General features: G+C 37.6%; 2 protein-coding genes and 1 non-coding gene across 3 annotated transcripts; 1 reads left to right on the plus strand and 2 right to left on the minus strand.

Annotated features, from left to right (window-relative positions):
* Positions 1-5510: 5510 nt before the first annotated feature.
* On the minus strand, positions 5511-16088 carry LOC109426484 (GDP-fucose protein O-fucosyltransferase 1). Its single transcript, XM_029854222.2, has 2 exons — positions 15858-16088; positions 5511-6891 (listed from the first exon to the last, which is right to left on the minus strand). Exons 1-2 carry the CDS (start codon positions 15964-15966, stop codon positions 5783-5785), a joined length of 1218 nt encoding a protein of 405 aa, XP_029710082.2. The 5' UTR covers positions 15967-16088; the 3' UTR covers positions 5511-5782.
* Trnae-uuc (transfer RNA glutamic acid (anticodon UUC)) lies at positions 6967-7038 on the minus strand. The gene has a single exon. It is a non-coding gene; the product is annotated as a tRNA-Glu (tRNA).
* A 104-nt stretch (positions 16089-16192) lies between the features above and the next one.
* Positions 16193-16938, plus strand: LOC109408984 (UPF0587 protein GA18326). The gene is made up of 2 exons (XM_029854205.2): positions 16193-16533; positions 16599-16938. Exons 1-2 carry the CDS (start codon positions 16281-16283, stop codon positions 16835-16837), a joined length of 492 nt encoding a protein of 163 aa, XP_029710065.2. The 5' UTR covers positions 16193-16280; the 3' UTR covers positions 16838-16938.
* The last annotated feature ends 923 nt before the right edge of the window (positions 16939-17861 follow it).

Below are 17861 nucleotides of genomic sequence, written 5' to 3' on the forward strand. Positions count from 1 at the left end.
GTTGTTGGGCAAGCCATGAGCAAATTAGTGACAACCTTTTCGACATCAAATCGTGAATGTGAGCAAGTGGCTTCAATGCGAAGCCCGGTTAAAAGCAGGTTAGGCTCAAGACCCTATAGCCAAAGGTGTCAATGATGCAAGTCATTTTGAACTTAATTGAATTATATTAATGTTATCTAAAGGAGGAAGAGCTATAATATTCGAATTAATAAGATCGGTCTGTGCGATCTAATATAGAGCACTGCATGAAATTCTCTCCTTCTCTTTCACTCTTACAGAAATTTGGTAAACAACAAGGCCAAGAAACGTCAAAATCGCATACAAAATCAAAACAATGCAGTGCCCTATACTGTGATGTCGTTTGTGTATAACAGTTGAACTGATCTAAGAAGTAATAAATCGTCGTCAAGGCACTTCAGTTAACTGGCGCAACCTGAAAACGTCTATCGTCTCAGTACCATACCGAAACTACCCGATTATTGAGAGTAGCGAGATAGGAGCTTAAGTTGGAACACAAAAGAGTATCTAACTGAGTCTCAAATATTTTAATACGAGAAATTTTAAGAACGCTTTTAGGACGAAAAATATGTCAGAGCGTTAAAACAATCTTAAGAAAAATCTAAAAAAACAATCTTGAGAAAGAATCACTTGAAGGATTTTCGAAATCTGTTGCAAGATAACTCAGATTTTACTAAGAATATTCTTAGAAAACCCGATTAAAAATAAAAACTGATTGAAATAGTTCCAGATAAATTAAGCAACAGAAACACGCTTTACATTTTTTAAGCCCTAAATTCATCATTTATGTTTAAAATAGTTTTGTCATCCATGTCACTATATTTTTCAGGATTCTTCACACATGTCTAGTTCGCACAAATTGCATTAAATATCAGTTTGAACATTTAAGCCCAGTTTCGTGTTCGAAAGGAATCGCTCAAGAAACTTCTTAAGCGAATCCTGACAGAAACTTTCTACAGTGACTGCCATTTGAATTATCATTTCTTCGCAACTGCGTACTGCGATCGAAGAAAAACGGTTTCTTGACCGATTCCGGCAAGGAATTTCCCATGCATCAAGATAAGCTGACAAATTTCTTCTGAACTGTAAACACTGTTTACACTGTTTCACTAAACAGCACTTTACACAGGATTTCCAGAAGTAAATTCAACACCGAGTATTTTTCCAGCTAGGGCAATCGTTTCTTTCATTGTGGTAATATCTATTGCTGCGGTAGGGTAGGGCGGGGCAAGATGAGCACCCTAAGGATCACGTTGAGTTTATTGAAAGTTAACACAATTTTTCAAAGTACCTCTCCGTAGTTCTTTTCTATATCATGTTTTCTATCACCCATAAACATGGGAGTGTTCAAAATTCACAATAAGGATGATTTATTTAACTAAACAAAAAAGATGTTTTATGGTCAGTTTGAACATGCTACGGGGCAAGACGAGCACCCCTACGGGGCAAGAAGAGCACTTCATTAAAATCCCAATATTTTAACAATAAATTGGCCATACAGTGATTGATATAGTGAACCTTGTTTATAGCTATGGTATCACATTCCAAAATTATAATTTTTTTCGATTTTTGCAAAAAAAAATGCGGTTTTATAATACTTTATACAAAATGACCCGAAAAACAATAAACGATTATTATGTTGCTTATTTTTAAGAATTTACGCAACCAAACAGTTGCAGAGGTTACGGAAACCTATGCTCGGCACTATTGAGTGGATTACAATAATTTCAAAATATTTTCTATATTCCCATCAGGGGTGCTCATCTTGCCCCACTATACGTAAATAACTAAAATTGAATAAATTTTAATGTTTATTTTTGGAAAATATTTTCTAATGTAAATTAAAATGCTTTGCAGTAAGCTAGTAATGTTGGCTGATAACCAGAATTATGGTAAAAATTTGATTCTGACACAGAAACCTTATTTTATTCTGATGATTTCTTATAAGAAAATGCTAAAAATCCATGCTATTGACTAATTTGACGATAATTTTTAATTCGTTCATTATGAAGTACCTTTTATCAGGTTTACAAACAGGATGAACATTATTCTAACGGATTATGAAGTTGTTTGGGCAAAATTCATCATAAAAGTAGTAAAACGGAGGGGTGCTCATCTTGCCCCGGGTGGCCATCTTGCCCCGTCCTACCCTAATAGCAACTTGAGCACTTTTTCAACTGAAATGTAACCAAAAGTCATTTTAATAGAAGTATTATGCTCAGATTATGTGATTGCACCATTTGTGTGTTTAAGAATCTAATATATACTATATTGACGACGACTGTTTTGAAGACTTTCGAATAGTTTTGGCGTTTCAGTCTTTTCGGGGTCAAAAACAACTAAATGTTTTCTTCTTCCAACGTTTCGATCCTTTTTGGATCTTCCTCAGGGAATCTGTAATTTATTATAGTCTTTTTCATAGGTTTTAACACTTTGGACTACACTTAACACATACCGAATGAAATTGTTGCTTTTTCGTCCAGTGGTAGTTTTTTAAAACTTTTAACCGTCATTTGTTGTTTTTTGCTGTGAAAGATTATTGTCAATTAAGGAATACCTTAATGTCACTGTCTACTTACAATTTGTCCGTTTTTTCTGTTCCGAAAAACCTTCAAATTCAAAAAGATATTTTCGTTGGTCGGAAACCGGACCGCTATCCACTACCTTTACGTACAATTTTCAAAATGACAGTTTTAGTTTGTTCTATTCGTGCGTTGTGTGTTCGGTTTCAGTCGTGTCAGTGTCGTCAGTTTGTGTCATGTTTACATTCAGTCTGTTTTGGTTGTTTGATTTTGTTCTTTTTACGTTCATGATAGAGTGGAGTAGACCAGCGTAGACTACGTTCAGATTGTCTGTGTCAGTACGTTTGTTTACCGTGTGTGGCGTGTTGTATATGTGACAACTTTCCAAAATGGGAAGATTTGATGGTTTTTGTGTCCTATCTAATATCTTCACATCGTCAAGTCTGAAAACATGGTCATTTTCTGCTGCGTGGTCTACTAGCGCTGTCTTTTCCCTAATACTAATAATCGCTGCGTCTGCATTGGTGTGTCCTGCTTCTCTCAGTGTCGTCAGTCTGCGTACGTTTGAGCGATGTCCCGATATGCGCGTTTTCAGCTTCGTCGTTGTCATCCCAATGTAGCAGCCATCACAGTTGTCGCAGTTGATTTTGTATATTATATTACTCTGTTCGTCATTGGGTGTCTTGTCCTTTATCTGTGGTAGTAACGCGCCAACCGTATTTGTTGTTTTGGTGGCAATTCGTGTTGGATATTCCCTTCTCAGTGTTTTGATTATCTGTTGTGAGAGTCAAATTGTAAGTAGACAGTGACATTAAGGTATTCCTTAATTGACAATAATCTTTCACAGCAAAAAACAACAAATGACGGTTAAAAGTTTTAAAAAACTACCACTGGACGAAAAAGCAACAATTTCATTCGGTATGTGTTAAGTGTAGTCCAAAGTGTTAAAACCTATGAAAAAGACTATAATAAATTACAGATTCCCTGAGGAAGATCCAAAAAGGATCGAAACGTTGGAAGAAGAAAACATTTAGTTGTTTTTGACCCCGAAAAGACTGAAACGCCAAAACTATTCGAAAGAATCTAATATACTATTTTTTTTCCTTAATATTGTTGCTGCGGTGTTCCTATCCTCCAAAATCCCAAAATTTCCCATTCAACTACGTATTCTTTTAACACCTAATCCGTTATTATTTAAAAGCCTTTCAAATCCGCCGTCTTTGACGATGTAGAACCTAATCCCCTAGGCTTGCTAAAGACTAATTGAAAACCAACCAGTAGAATGAAAACTAGATTTCCAAATTTTATAGAGATTGGAAACAATTACAAATTAATAGGAATTCGGATATCAAGAAAACGCATAGGTTACTACAAAAAAGATTATATCTTCTTACTAATAATAATTAAGACACAAATGAGGGGGGTTTGTTTTTTGTCACTACATCAGTCAAACACTTAATCATCCTTATTAAACTAAATAATACTTTCTAAGTCTATTAGTTTCATTGCTATTGTGTAGAATGTAGAGAAAAAAAAACCTACGTGCTCATTCATCCGCCGAAAATCATTCGCGTCGTGTAAAATTGCCTCACTCTGACGTTGATGCATTCCTATGATCTGGTGGTAACCGAAGTGGAAACACAAACTGCCAGTTCTTGTGGGTCAGTGCAGCAAAATACCGGTCAGCAAAAAGGCACAAACAAGGCCGTTTGAGTAGATGAAAAAAAAAACGATACTGTGTGTGAGTTGTGTGTAGCTACTACTAGCTCGAACCGAGTGACACCAGAATAACCGAAAAGAGCTATTCAAACTATGAGGACTGTATCGAGAATAGGCCGTGAAGAACTCCAACTCTCTGCTAAGAAAAACTATTATAAAGTCTTCGAATGAGTGTAATCAGTTTTGCACCTTTAAATTTCGCCCTGTTGTACTTACTTATCCTTTGACAGACACGCGTATTTAGACTACAACTTTTAATCTTCCTCAGTGTCTGTTACCCACTGAAAAAAGGGCGGAATTAAAATGTACAAAACTGGTTACACTCATTTGAAGAGGGTATTCTGCTTAGAGGGTTCTAAAAGTCGGTACAAGTTCTTCGAAATAGGGTTTCCCCTAGGTGTTTTTTCGGCAGTTTTATCCTCTTCGTCAATTTTTTGAAAGCTGCTGAACTCAGAGTTCACCTTAAATCTTTCCTAACAACGCTGAATTATACGACCAGATTTCAGGAAATTTGACCGGCAAAAACCCCTCATGACGAAGCGAACAAACCTGCCAAATTTCAGGATAAATGTTGGAAATAACTTAAAACGTTTCTAAAAAACACAAAAAAATCGCATTTCTTGAAAAACTTCCGAGGCTACCTCACGGTATAGGGTAGCGAACCACTTGGGCAGCGGTCGGTATTTTGGGCACTCTTCGCTATAACTCAGTCAATTCCAAACCAATTGACTTGAAATTTCATACACGGCTAGATACTATACGTATATCATCGCGTTCCAAAAATTGTGTCAATTGGTTCAGAATTGACTGAGTTATAGCAGAAAAGTTCCCAAAATACGACCCCTGCCGAGATTCCACTTCCCTACCTGAAATAACTTCTGGCGAAAATTTGACAAAAAAAAATCGAATCGAGCTTTTGGGAACATCTTTGTTATTTGAAAAACCTTCTTCTACTGAGTTCAAAGTTTATAATATAATAAGAAGAAAAATAAGAAATAAGAATTTTGAATAAGAGAACGTTTACAAATTATGCCCAACATTCAAAAGAAAGAGAAGGGAAAATTGTGACACAACGTGCATCAGGTATATGAAAAAGGCGTGACAGAGGGGGGAGGGGGTGCAGAAAGTCCGGATAACGATATACGTACTATATGAATTTTCCCTAATAATATGATATGATCGAAGCAAAAAGTATGGTTTATATCAAGATATCAAGATATCAAAAAACGCATAGTTAGAATTATGCGGCTTATATACGATACAGTCCTCACCTACAGATTATTGCGAACACGCTGGCTACCACACCGGCTTGAATCAAAACAACCAACGTCTACCAATATGAGAGTAAACAGATTTTGTGCATCACGGCGACGGACGCGGGCGCGAAGTATAAGGAACCTTGGGACATCCCCGTCTGTTGTTTTGCTTTATTTGTCTTGATTCTCCTCTGTTGCTTTCAATGATCTCATCATCGTCGTCGATCAGCAGCAGCCTGTATGCATCCTCCTCACTGGCAGACACAATCACAGCTCTTCATGCGTCACCGATCCACCACCGGCAGCTGCCTTCGCCGACTTGGACATGTGTTTTTCTACCGGGAAGGCCCAGAATGTCGACGGGAATCCCTTCGCGTCGCGCTCTCTTTTGACGAAAGCCGAATAGGACGACACACAATTCCCGATGAAGTGATTGGACATCCCGAGAATCGCCAGGTCCAGATGGGGGTTATCCTCGGGTAATTTGACCACGGTAATGTCCATCCGCTTCAATGCGTCGGCCAAGTCGTTAATCATGTGGTTATTATCGGAAGCAACGAACACCGATTTGATGTCATTATTCTTATAAGCTTCTTTGTGGTTTTTGATCTGTCGTTTGATCTGGCGGATTATTGTGTCCCGCGACGGGAGACACATTTCCATCGTGAGCGTCCCCTTCTCATTCCGATAGCCGAGGCACTGCGGTGAGGAAAACAGGTTGGAGCTTTCCTTAACGTGATCACAAGCTCTAATCCAATCGATTCCATTCCGCAAATGGATTCCCATGAACGCCCCCTTAGGTAGCGAGTTCCTAATAAAGTCACGGGCTGCGTTTTCAATGGTAACGGACCACTTCAGATACTTGTGCAGTCCGCGATTTTCGTTCTGAATGGGAAAGCTAGCAGGTGCCCCTGTGAATGCAATCACGGGCCACTTATCGCTGGGATATTTTTCAGTCCATTTGTTCGCCATATCGTGGTGATAGACATCATAATTCAGCTTGGGTCCAAAAAATTCCGACTTCACAAAATCGATCCCGAACGTATCCCAGAACGGCCCAAAAGGATTACCGCTTTTGGCATTGCACCCTCCGCCCGCACTTCCGTCCAAACCCATCCTCTCCGTGTAGCAGAACGAAATGCGTTCCGCTGGTGGCCACAACGATGGCGCCAAATTTGTCATGAAATTTTCCATCGTTATCACCCGAGTGTACTCGTTCAAGGGCGCCACCTGGAAGTACGTATCGAACGGTACCTGCACCGAGGTCGCTGCTCCTTTCCGGTACTCAACCCACGGCGGAAGCACCAGCGTACGATTCAAACCGTGAGCAAAACCTAACGCACCCAGAAAATGATCGGCCTGGTTACCGAAGCGACCTATAACGGTGTCGAAACGAACAAGAGCAAACGAAAGAAAACATCAGATTCAATGGGAACCGTATTAAAAAAAAATTCCCATACCGGGAATCGAACCCGGGCCTTCTGGGTGAAAGCCAGATATCCTAGCCACTAGACCATATGGGAAGTTGTGTTAGAATAGCGAAAGAGCACCAGCAAACAAAAGCGATAGCACTAATGAAACGATTAGTCTGTGAAACGGAACCTGTGAATGGGAGATAGGGTATAGGCAGGCATGCAACATGTGGTCAGTGGTGTGCCTCAAGCGCGCAGATGTGAGATGAAATTGAAAGTGTGCGGATGGGATGCGATACATATTGGTGTAGATTAAGTACATGAGGGGTGATATAGCAGAATAATAAAAGTGAGTAAAGCATGGAATCGAACATTTTTTAAATCTAAAACGTTGTGTTTTGTATAAAGTAGGTACATATTCACTCCCAAAAAATCATGTGAGCTGTCAATTTTTGTTTTCTAATAATTATTGTTTTAATTGACCCCAAGTTCCGAAATCGTACTTTTATTTTAGGCTTTTAGGACTAGCTGGCCCGGCAAACTTTGTCTTGCCACGCTGTGATGATTTGACAACTGTTGTCGCAGCAACGCACTCTAGATTGATTTCATTTCGATCGTATTGACTTTCTTCCCAGCACATGAAAAATCAGTACTTTATCAATTTTATTTCTTTTCTAGTTAATTTTCGTAACTTTTTCTGCATATAAACACAGCCATCATGAATACGAATTGAACTGTTCAAGAGTCATGCTGATCAGTTCATTCGTTCTTGAGTTTTGTTGCCTCAAAGGAACTTCAAACTCATTTTTATATATATAGATTTTCAAGTTAATTTTCGTAACTTTTTCTGCATATAAACACAGCCATCATGAATACGAATTGAACTGTTCAAGAGTCATGCTGATCAGTTCATTCGTTCTTGAGTTTTGTTGCCTCAAAGGAACTTCAAACTCATTTATATATATATAGACTAGCTGTCCCGGCAAACTTTGTCTTGCCGTCTTGTGGTGGATTGACAACTGTTGAGCTGAAAATAGCACAGCACTCTAGATTGGTTTCACTTCGATCGTGTTGATTTCCTTCCCAGGTCATAAAAAATCAGCATTTTGTTTATTTTCTTAAATTTTTAGTTCATTTTCCTAACTTTTTTCTACATATAAACACAGCCACCATGAATACGAATCTAACCATGCAAGATACATTCTGATCGGTTAAGCCGTTCGTGACTTTTGTTGCCTCAAAGGGAAGTCAAACTCATTTTTATATATATAGACTAGCTGTCCCGACAAACATCGTTCTGCCTGCCTACTGTGTTTTTGACATACAGCTCTGTAGAAAAATGCCCCGCAAAATGGAATTTCAAACTCTCTCGTTTTCGGTGCGTTCCCGGTCGATTTTTTCAATTATTTTTTTCGTACGAACACGTCGGAGCCCTGCACGAATGAAACACTGAAAGAATGGTGTAAATCCGTTGGCCCGTTCCCGAGCCTATTCGTGACATACAAACACCATTCCATTTTTATTTATATAGATTATATAGATGAGGTGGGCAAGAGTAGTCAACAAGAGTTCAACTAGAGTCAACATAAGTTGGACAAGAAAGGAACATTGAAATCATTATTCTATGTACAGTCGGTGACAAAAGTTATAGAATATTTTTCTTGAATTCGTTAAAAAAAAAAACTGTAGGATTTACCATGGCTGGACTGGCAGCAAAAACTGAAGTTTAAAATTGTTTATAGGTTAAGGAGAAACATCAGAGGATAGAATACAAATGTGGCCGACTTGGACCCCTCTCACGTTTTCAAGATCACCAATCTTAAAAAGTCGTTAACAAATGGCTCGCTTTAGAAAAGTTGTCTCTTTTTGCAAGTGAGAAAAGCCAGGATAAACAAGTGTGGTTTGGTTCGATGCTTCGTTCGTCAGAGTTGTGCCTCTAAAGTTTGTATGCAAAATTGTAATGGCATTTCTTGATGTTTCATCTTAAGTTACCAAGTTTATAAAAATAGAGACGCAATAGTGACTAACAAATAGCAAAAAAGTAACTGAATAGTAACTTTTAGCAGATAACAATCTGAAGGCTAAAAAATTGTGAGACGAATTTGTTTGAGAAAACTCTAGTGAAGAGCAAAACCTTTCACGCGCTATGCCCAAAGTTGTAAAATAAATAGATTTTACAGCTAACATTGGAAATAAATTAGCAACAATACCCTGAATACCCTTAAAGAGCCCAATTCCCTGTAATATTGATAGATGAATTTTAGAAGGAACTCAGAGGTTTTTAAACTGACTTTTTGAAATCTATAGTAGACAAACCAAAGGAGAGAAACCAAAGATAATCACTTTAACATTATTTAAAGAATCATTGGCGAGGTTTGTGAAGTTATTGCTTGAATAAAGTGTGGTTTATGTATAAAGGATTGACGATGCTTTTTAAGGAATTTATTTTGAAATTCCACGAGAAACTTTTAGATAGATAGACAAATGCAATGAAATTGTTTAGGTTAATTTGTATTCCTGAAACATTTTTTTTTTTTTGCAAATGTTCGCGAACTACAAAATACAATTTGTGGGATTAAGTTACAAGAATTCATCAAGCAAATAATTGCACAATTCCTTAAGTAGAGGAACTTATACATTTTCGGCAATTTTATTCTCTTCGTCATGGGGATTATTTGAAACATGTTAAACTCAAAGTTTACCTAGTGTGCCTGGAATAGGGTCGAAAACCCTATTTTCCAACCAAATTAAATTATACAACCAAGGTACAGGCAATTTGGCCGACAAAAACCACTCTTGAAGAAGAAAACAAACCTCCCAAAGTAATCCTATTTCCCGGCGTATTCCATTTTTTTTTTATTAATTACCGGAAGAAAAAAACAACGTTAATTTGAAATATTTAACACAATTCCTAAGTTCTTTGAAAATGATTGTATTTTGAAAGTTTTTGATGATATTCCCATTATTTCAGTCGTCATTTCTTCTTTATTTTCGGACAGATTCTTCGCAAACTTCCAGGAGAATAGTTTGAATTTACAGGATAGCTATCGCATATGAAATCTGATGATTCCGGTTAAGCAGTCTTAGATGCAATCGAATCATTATAAATTCTCATTCATCAAGCAGTTACATGAGTTTAGCATTTACTTCGAGAAATGAGAAGTGCTAATAGTATTCGTTTTTAATAAACGCCGTAGATGTATGAACGCCCAACATGAAATTTAAACGTTGGAATTGGAACCATTTTAGAAATGGTTTAATCCTTTCTCAGTTCTAAACTGATGCAAATGAAAACATGTTGGTACGATTGCGCCTGATACAGCCCAGCCGTAAAACTCCGACTAGTTGTTGGGATGTTTTGGCTCACCTGGTAATTAATTTGACTCAGATGCTTATTACAGCAAACGTTAGGTCGGTGCAAACGGTTTAAATGCAATGATTTTTAACTGCAAGTCCGGTAAGTGCAACAATTTTGCAGTTATAGCACCGCTATTCGTCAAAACGGTGCGCCAGGTTAGCCCAAATGAACATTTGAATGAATTTTGCATTCAATTAACGTCAATTGACGGGTTGTTGACGCCTGTCTGACGTTGCAGTTATCGAATTTTATTCGCTAAGTAAAACGTAAACATGTTGCAGTTATCGAACGTCTACTGTATTACAATGCAATGTGATGTTCGGCAAACTTGTGGGGTAATATTTTCCTACAATTATTACCAAGGACGCCATGTTGTAAATACCTAATTTACGACATTGAAATGCGATCTAATTTTGTATCGTTTAGTATGAGTACATAATGTCGTAATATGACTAAGTGCTATAATTTCGTAATACGCCATCTTTGGTGATAATTATGGGAAAACTCTACCTTAAAAGTTTTTTGAACATGACATTTTCATATGAAGCATCGTAGGCCTGAGAGCAGTCGCAAGGACGAGGCCAGGACAACTCTCGACTTTTGGAGGATTGCGTCAGTCTTGTCGACGCTGCTTATGTTCACCTTTTCAGTGGTAACCAGGTAAATGATTAAGGACAAACGTCTTTAAATCCCGCTTCAACAGTGCATCAGAACATCAGACGCACAAATCTCAAGAATTAAGCTTCAAACAACTGTGCGTTTCATTATTCCGTTCTTGCTCACTTGTAATAAGCTTAAAATAAGAACCTCAGGTGCGCTGGTTTTGTTTACGAAGAGATTTGTGCTTTCGAAATCGTGAGTAGGTGCCAAAGTCGGCCATTGTGGCTGCCATTTTGGGATTCAAACAAGTCTGTCCTTAAACAATGACAATTTCTCATACGCTTTTTCGCCAAGGAAGCACCCCATCAAACCCTATCCAATATTCAACTCCAGATGTCTATGAAGTGGGCCAAGTTCTTGGACATATTCTGAGTAGATATCTAATCAACATTTCCTCCCCATCCCCGCTGATCGTAAGGACCTGGCCAGGTGTCGAGAGTTCGTTAAATGAAAGGTTTGTCAAGTCCCAGGCAACTTTTTCTGGCACATTAAACGTCTCTATCGAAGCCACCCCAGGATGTGTACGGTCGGCTATGCTATGCTATTCTATGCTATGCTATCACATTTTCATATGAAGCATCTGAAATGAGTTTTAGAGAAATGGTCAGACGATTTCCAAGTGATTCAAAACATCCTTGGTTTGGGCATATCCCAGGAAAAAAAGTGTAGATTGCCCAACAATCATTATAGTCGTACAACAGTTAACCGTTATGTGTCCGACAAACTTTTTGTTTTTTTCTACACCGTGCTTTTTCAATGGACGCTGGGTACCCGGGTACCCTGTCGGCCACATAAGGGTTAAATAAACTACTCTTAAGCTTAATTTTGAAAATATTGATTGAATAAGCTGTTATGCAGTTACCATTGTTATTTGGGTAATTTTAGGAGGTCATTCAAAATTGTTATCTAAGGACAATCCTGGTAAAAATACAGAAAAACAGCATTATGTAGTATTCATGAAACAAAACTCTTGTCAAAAGGTATGCACAATTTGTCAGCAGATCACTTGAAGAACTGTTAACGAATTATGAAAGATATTATCTCAGAAATTTCTCAAGGAATTCCGTTATAATTCATTCAGGAATTCTACGAAAGACATCTGCGGGATTTTCACCAACGCTAAAAGTCAATCAATTTTCTGCTAAATCCTGCAAGAAATTCATACAGAAAAAGTTATTCAAGTTATTTTTTTCACAGTCACGCTTAGTATAATTTACACAAAAGGCAATTTACACGGAAAAAATACACGGTAATGAATATTATTGGGTACTCGACTGGACTGGACACACAAAATTTAATGGGTTTCTTTGGAACATCGAGGTCTTGAAACTAGTCTATGGTGATACTCTTTCATCCGACATTTAATCCTTGTCGGTAGATGTAGTTTACAAAAATTTGTTTTACCACTTCACCGAATACTGAAATGACGTCTAGACGCTGAATACTTAGTGTCACCTGGACTATTCAGTTTCTTAATGAAAGATAATCATATTAAATTTCGTAGAAAATGTGTAGACAATTAAGAAGATGCGTTCTTCTAGATGTTTTAAAATCGGAGTATGTAATAATAATTTACAATAAAATACAGCATTCACGTCGTTTTGCCGGAAGTTTTACTCCAATACATCTTTTACCTTTCCTGATTATTATAATTTATTTTATAATAATTGTAATTTATTATTCAAAGTAAACCTGTAAGTTACATTAGCTTTTACCCAGGTCAAGGACTAACAACTTTTTTTAAAAAAATAGTTTATACAAATAAAAGGTCAGGAAGCTGGTAAAACCGTCGGTTCCCAAATGTACTGAGGTATTCCTAATAGAAATCTTGAAGTACTCCCCATTTCCACATTTCCTTATACCACGTTCTACATTGGAAAACATTGGAAGAATATTTCAGGCCAAACATTTCAATAGGTCCAGCTGCACTTGGGGGGCTCTCTTTGTTCACTTTCTCTTTCAATTATTGCAATGTAATGGTAGGGTGTGGCGGGGCAAGATGGGTCACCTAAGGATGGATCACCATAACTTTGTAAATACAAATCGTATTGGTTTGTATTCGTCCGCTACTCTTTAATACATTAGTTAGGGGCTGTCCATTAATTACGTAAGGGAAATTTTACGATTTTTCGACACCCCCATCCCCCCTTGTAAGATTTTTTTGTATGAGAACCCAAATATTTTTGTATGGCGCGTAAGATTTTTCAAACCTCCCCTCCCCCCATAAACCCTTACGTAATTAATGGACAGCCCCTTAGCTATGCTAAAAGTCGTTAAAAAGTTCATTCAATACAAAATATGATGTTAAACAAGCAGTTTTAAAAAGTGGTCGATTTTGCGCCGTGAAAAAAGTGCGGGGCAAGATGGGTCACCTTTTAAGTAATTCACATTTTCTCAACGAAAAACGTCAAAATATAAGATTTGTTCCGCATTCATATATGCTCCATATCCATACTGAGTAAGCAAGAGCTACTAGTAAACATTTTATAAATTTATTTGAAATATAAAAAAAATACGATTTGAGTGGTCCTAAGGCAACATCCATTTATTACGTAACGCTGAAATAGACAATTTTTGACCCCCCTCCCCCCTCCGTAACGCTTTTTTGTATGAAAACCCTGAATTTTTTGTATGGGCCGTAACGCTCGGCTGTACCACCGCCCCCCCTCCCCCTAGAGCGTTACGTAATTTGTGGACGCCGCCTAAGGCGACTTGAAAATCGATGTTTTCACTAAAAAATTATCATAATTTTATGTTATAATTTTGAGCGTTCATTCCGCTTGAAAAAATAAATAACTTTTGAATGCTCCAAAAATACGTTGAAAATTGAAGGTGACCCATCTTGCCCCGCGGCCGTTTATATGGAGATTATATGGAATGTATCACATAAGAAAAATGGCTAAAAACCATTTTATTTCCAATGAGAGTGAATAATTTTTCAATTAATGCCACAAACTTTTGTATATTCATGCTGGTCTTCTAACAAAATTATTAACATAATCAAAACATGAGTAATGCGCCCGAAAATGGCACTGACCCATCTTGCCCCGCGACCCATCTTACCCCGCCCCACCCTACACTTTTCAACTACTTTTACAGTACAAATCAAAAGACATATGTTTTGATCATCGTTCAATGCAAAGAGGCAATCATAATACAAATAAACAGCTGAGATATTAACAAAAGAGAGGGAAACCAGATAGGACCTTTAGACATGTTTGGCCTGATTTGTCAAACTATTTCCCACTAATCTTGCGATTGAAACCTTGAGAAACTACCTACTGAAAAGAAAAATATATTGAAAACATCTTGCTTATTCGGTATAGTCTATGTGCAATATCTATTTGAATTTATGTTGCTCAAATTTGTATATTCGTTTATTAGTTCATTATAAGGGATTGCAAAAGATGTTCAAAATAATTTAAAATAGTGATCTATAACAGAAAAAAAAACTTCGGGTTAAATACGTTAGAAAGAGTGAGTGCATAGTGACTGATTCAAAAATAGGGTAAAAACATGTATGTATGTAATGTATGTATGTAATTTGGACATGCACGGCGATGTATGTCTTGTTCCGAGGAGCTAATAAAAGTAGATACTTATCAATAACGATTATTGGATCAAACAGACCCTATTCTGATGACTTACGTTAAAAATACGCTTAACAATTAAGAATTTACTTTAAAATTATCGAACATGTAAATTATTTCACTAAAACCCCCCAAATGCACAAGTATGCAAGACGACATACACTTCACAGCCACATACAATATTCACCTTAAAATGTTCAATAAAGAAGTATTAGGCAGCCAAGCACTTGACATTCATCTAGAACACTTAAAATAGATGATGTCCAAAAAAAAATACAAGTTTTCTACTGTAAATATATTTTGGTCATCTGACGAACTACATGGAGATGCTGTGCGATTGCATACTTGGAGGCGAATTATGTGGGTCTGGCGATATTTTCTCGATTTTAACAAAAACTGTTATAGTTATCAAAATAGATGCCTGTTAAGCGAAGAAATGCGATTATTTGCGAGAAAATATTTGTTAATTTATGCTACTTCCATGATCTAGCAGTATTCATAGCTAAACATTGAGATAATTGCCCTGTCCAAATTATATATACCTGTGGGTGTCCAAAACAATTCTGGAGCTCGATTTGAATAGGCCGTATGTGCTTTTGTCGATTAAAAATTCGATCAGTTTGATTCGCTTATTGTAGCGAAAACCGTTGAAATTGAACAAAGTTGATACATACAGCAGAATCCTCACAAAATAAGCTTTCCGTTCCATCATTAAAAGTCTCAAAAATATCTTCCATATCGCTACAATAACTAAAATAAACTGATCGAATTTTATATCGACAAAAGCACATACGACCTATTCAAATCGAGCTCCAGATATATTCGGTGTCCAAAATGCAATTCTAACAGGCGATTGGAAATTGTGATTTTCTCATCCTAAAATGCTTTCGTTAAGGTTTTTGCTCGGATTTTTGTCACCAGGAACGCAAAGTACAGTCATTTATAAGCGTATTGGTAACTTTGCAAAATATTGTATTGTATTGTATTGTATTGTATTTATTAGATTTAACGTAAGCCTGGCAGTTATAAACTATTTTTCAGGTCAAGGAAACTTCAGGTCAAGGAAACAAATATTCAATTGGTTTCTAAGGAATTTAAGGGACAATGTTTGCAACGTTGTCCTCAGCCTGTCCAAAATACATGAATTACCCTAGTGATCAATTATTCACCGAAATAAAGTAACATAGCAAAATGTACAAAGATTTAGTGTTCTGAATTTCCAGTACTCCCTGTACTCTACGAAGCATAAACAGGACATTAACCTCAAACATGCAATTCAATCGAAAACAAACAAAAATTGCCAATTTTCGGCTTTCACTTACCCATGCAAGGACAGTACAATATGTATCCATTTTCATCCACACTGATGGTATTCACGTTGGAGATGAAAGCACCACTGAGAAAAACTAGGAAAAACGCGATTTTCATCATGAAAAATCCACCCACTTTTCACCGGGATTTGGATCACAAGCAAACAACGGGCACTATCAACAACTTCTAAACTTCGGTTTGAAACAAACAAAAAACCGTGAGCGAGCATCGCTCTCTCAAAGTCTCTCGCGCCGTTTTTGTTTCAGGCCGAGGGGTGGCCAAATGCGTGCCGATGGTGAGCGATAGTGTAGCTACAATGCTAAAATGCTCGTCGTTGTGGTGACGTTTCTGTGCAAGAATCAAAACAAAAATACTCGTCAACCGGCATTTCTTTGAAAATTTTCAGCAATTTTTCCAGTAATTAAGTACAAATCATGGTGAAAATTGGTCTCCAGATCAAGGCCACCCTCGAAAACATTGAGGAGCTGAAAACGTGCCATCCGAATTACGCGTTCTTCCTGAAAATTAAGTGTACCAACTGCGGCGAAGAGTCGGACAAGTGGCACGACATCACCGAAGGTGAACACGTCAATGAGGACACCCGCAATCCCAAGGGATTCAACTTCTACATGAAGTGCCGGATGTGCTCCCGCGAGAACAGCATCGACATCGTCGAGGGAACCAATGGTAAGGTCTCGTGGGCTTCGCCTCAGATGTGAAATTGGGATTATTTGATCGTTTCTTATTTACAGCATCCTACACGGCGGACGATTCCGGTAAGCTGAAAACGATCGTTGCCTTCGACTGTCGTGGCGTGGAACCGGTTGCGTTCAGTCCGCGGGCGGGCTGGATTGCCAAGGCGACCGAGGGCGGACCAAAGTTCGAGGACATCGATCTGTCCGAGGACGATTGGGTCGAGTACGATCAGAAGAATAACAACTCCGTGGGGGTGTACGAGTTTGAGTCGGATTTCGTCAAATTGAAAAAGTAGACTGAATATTATTTGAGGGTTTCAGTATAGAGATAAGATACCCAAATGCATTTGTTCGACTTTGAAATGTAGCTAAGGCAATAAACTATCGTTTGAATTTACTTTGCATTGATTTTATTTACATAGATATGGTCGTTTTACATAATTTGTAAGTTTATTCATTATTACATAGATTTGCCATTTCGGGAAGAAACTAGTAACAAACAGCAATTGCGTAAAATGGAAAATGGGAGAACTATACCCCACAGACAAACAAGCGTCTCACTTCCCATTGTTCATCTTTGAAATATCTGCGACATTTGTGTTTGTAAATTTTTTATCCGAAATACAATGTTTAAATCAAAATTACAAGAAAACGACGAAGTTTGGTATCAAAGAACAAATTATAGAGCGGAACAGGGAGCACAACTCTAACCTTCCTAATGCATCAAGTTAGGAACAGCTCGCTGACGTTGTGTAAATACGTCAGTGGGTCAAAAGTGACCCTAATACACAAGGGGGGTTGAAGAATTGAAATTTATCACGCATTTTTCAAAGATAGGTACAACAAGTTTACACTCACGAAACTAACACCCTGTATCATATTAAAAACAACCTTATGACAAACGGAGTATTTTTCAGCTCGAATGGATTTCGGACACTTGAATATTACAACTGGACACCACATCACTGTAAGTTTGTTTCGAGTTTATTTAAAACTGACAAATTATTGTTCAATAATGTTGTTTGGGTTTGCATTTCTTTCAGTAAAGGCCTTCTCGTTCAACAGTTGCAGGTATCGACAAAGTGTGTGATTGTGTTGTAGGGTATTGTACCATTTGGGCAGGTGTACCTATTTTGGGCACTTGTCGCTATAACTAAGTCAAATTCAAACCGATTGATTTGAATTTTTGTACAGAGTTAGATACTGTACGTGCCTAACTCTGGACAAGATTTCAAATCAATCGGTTTGAAATTGACTTAGTTTTAGCGCCAAGTGCCCAAAATAAGTACACCTGCCCAAATGGTACAAGACCCTATGTGT

This window comes from Aedes albopictus, unplaced genomic scaffold (assembly GCF_035046485.1).
Source record: "Aedes albopictus strain Foshan unplaced genomic scaffold, AalbF5 HiC_scaffold_42, whole genome shotgun sequence".
In the NCBI taxonomy this organism is placed as follows: domain Eukaryota; kingdom Metazoa; phylum Arthropoda; class Insecta; order Diptera; family Culicidae; genus Aedes; species Aedes albopictus.

Excerpts from the sequence above, each read along its gene's own strand:
- LOC109426484 (XM_029854222.2), bottom strand. The coding sequence starts at position 15,966 with ATGATGAAAATCGCGTTTTTCCTAGTTTTTCTCAGTGGTGCTTTCATC. Across the intron at positions 6,892-15,857 it reads ATTGTACTGTCCTTGCATGG|GTCGCTTCGGTAACCAGGCC; the intron begins GTAAGTGAAAGC and ends ACACCGTTATAG.
- LOC109408984 (XM_029854205.2), top strand. The coding sequence starts at position 16,281 with ATGGTGAAAATTGGTCTCCAGATCAAGGCCACCCTCGAAAACATTGAG. Across the intron at positions 16,534-16,598 it reads CATCGTCGAGGGAACCAATG|CATCCTACACGGCGGACGAT; the intron begins GTAAGGTCTCGT and ends TCTTATTTACAG.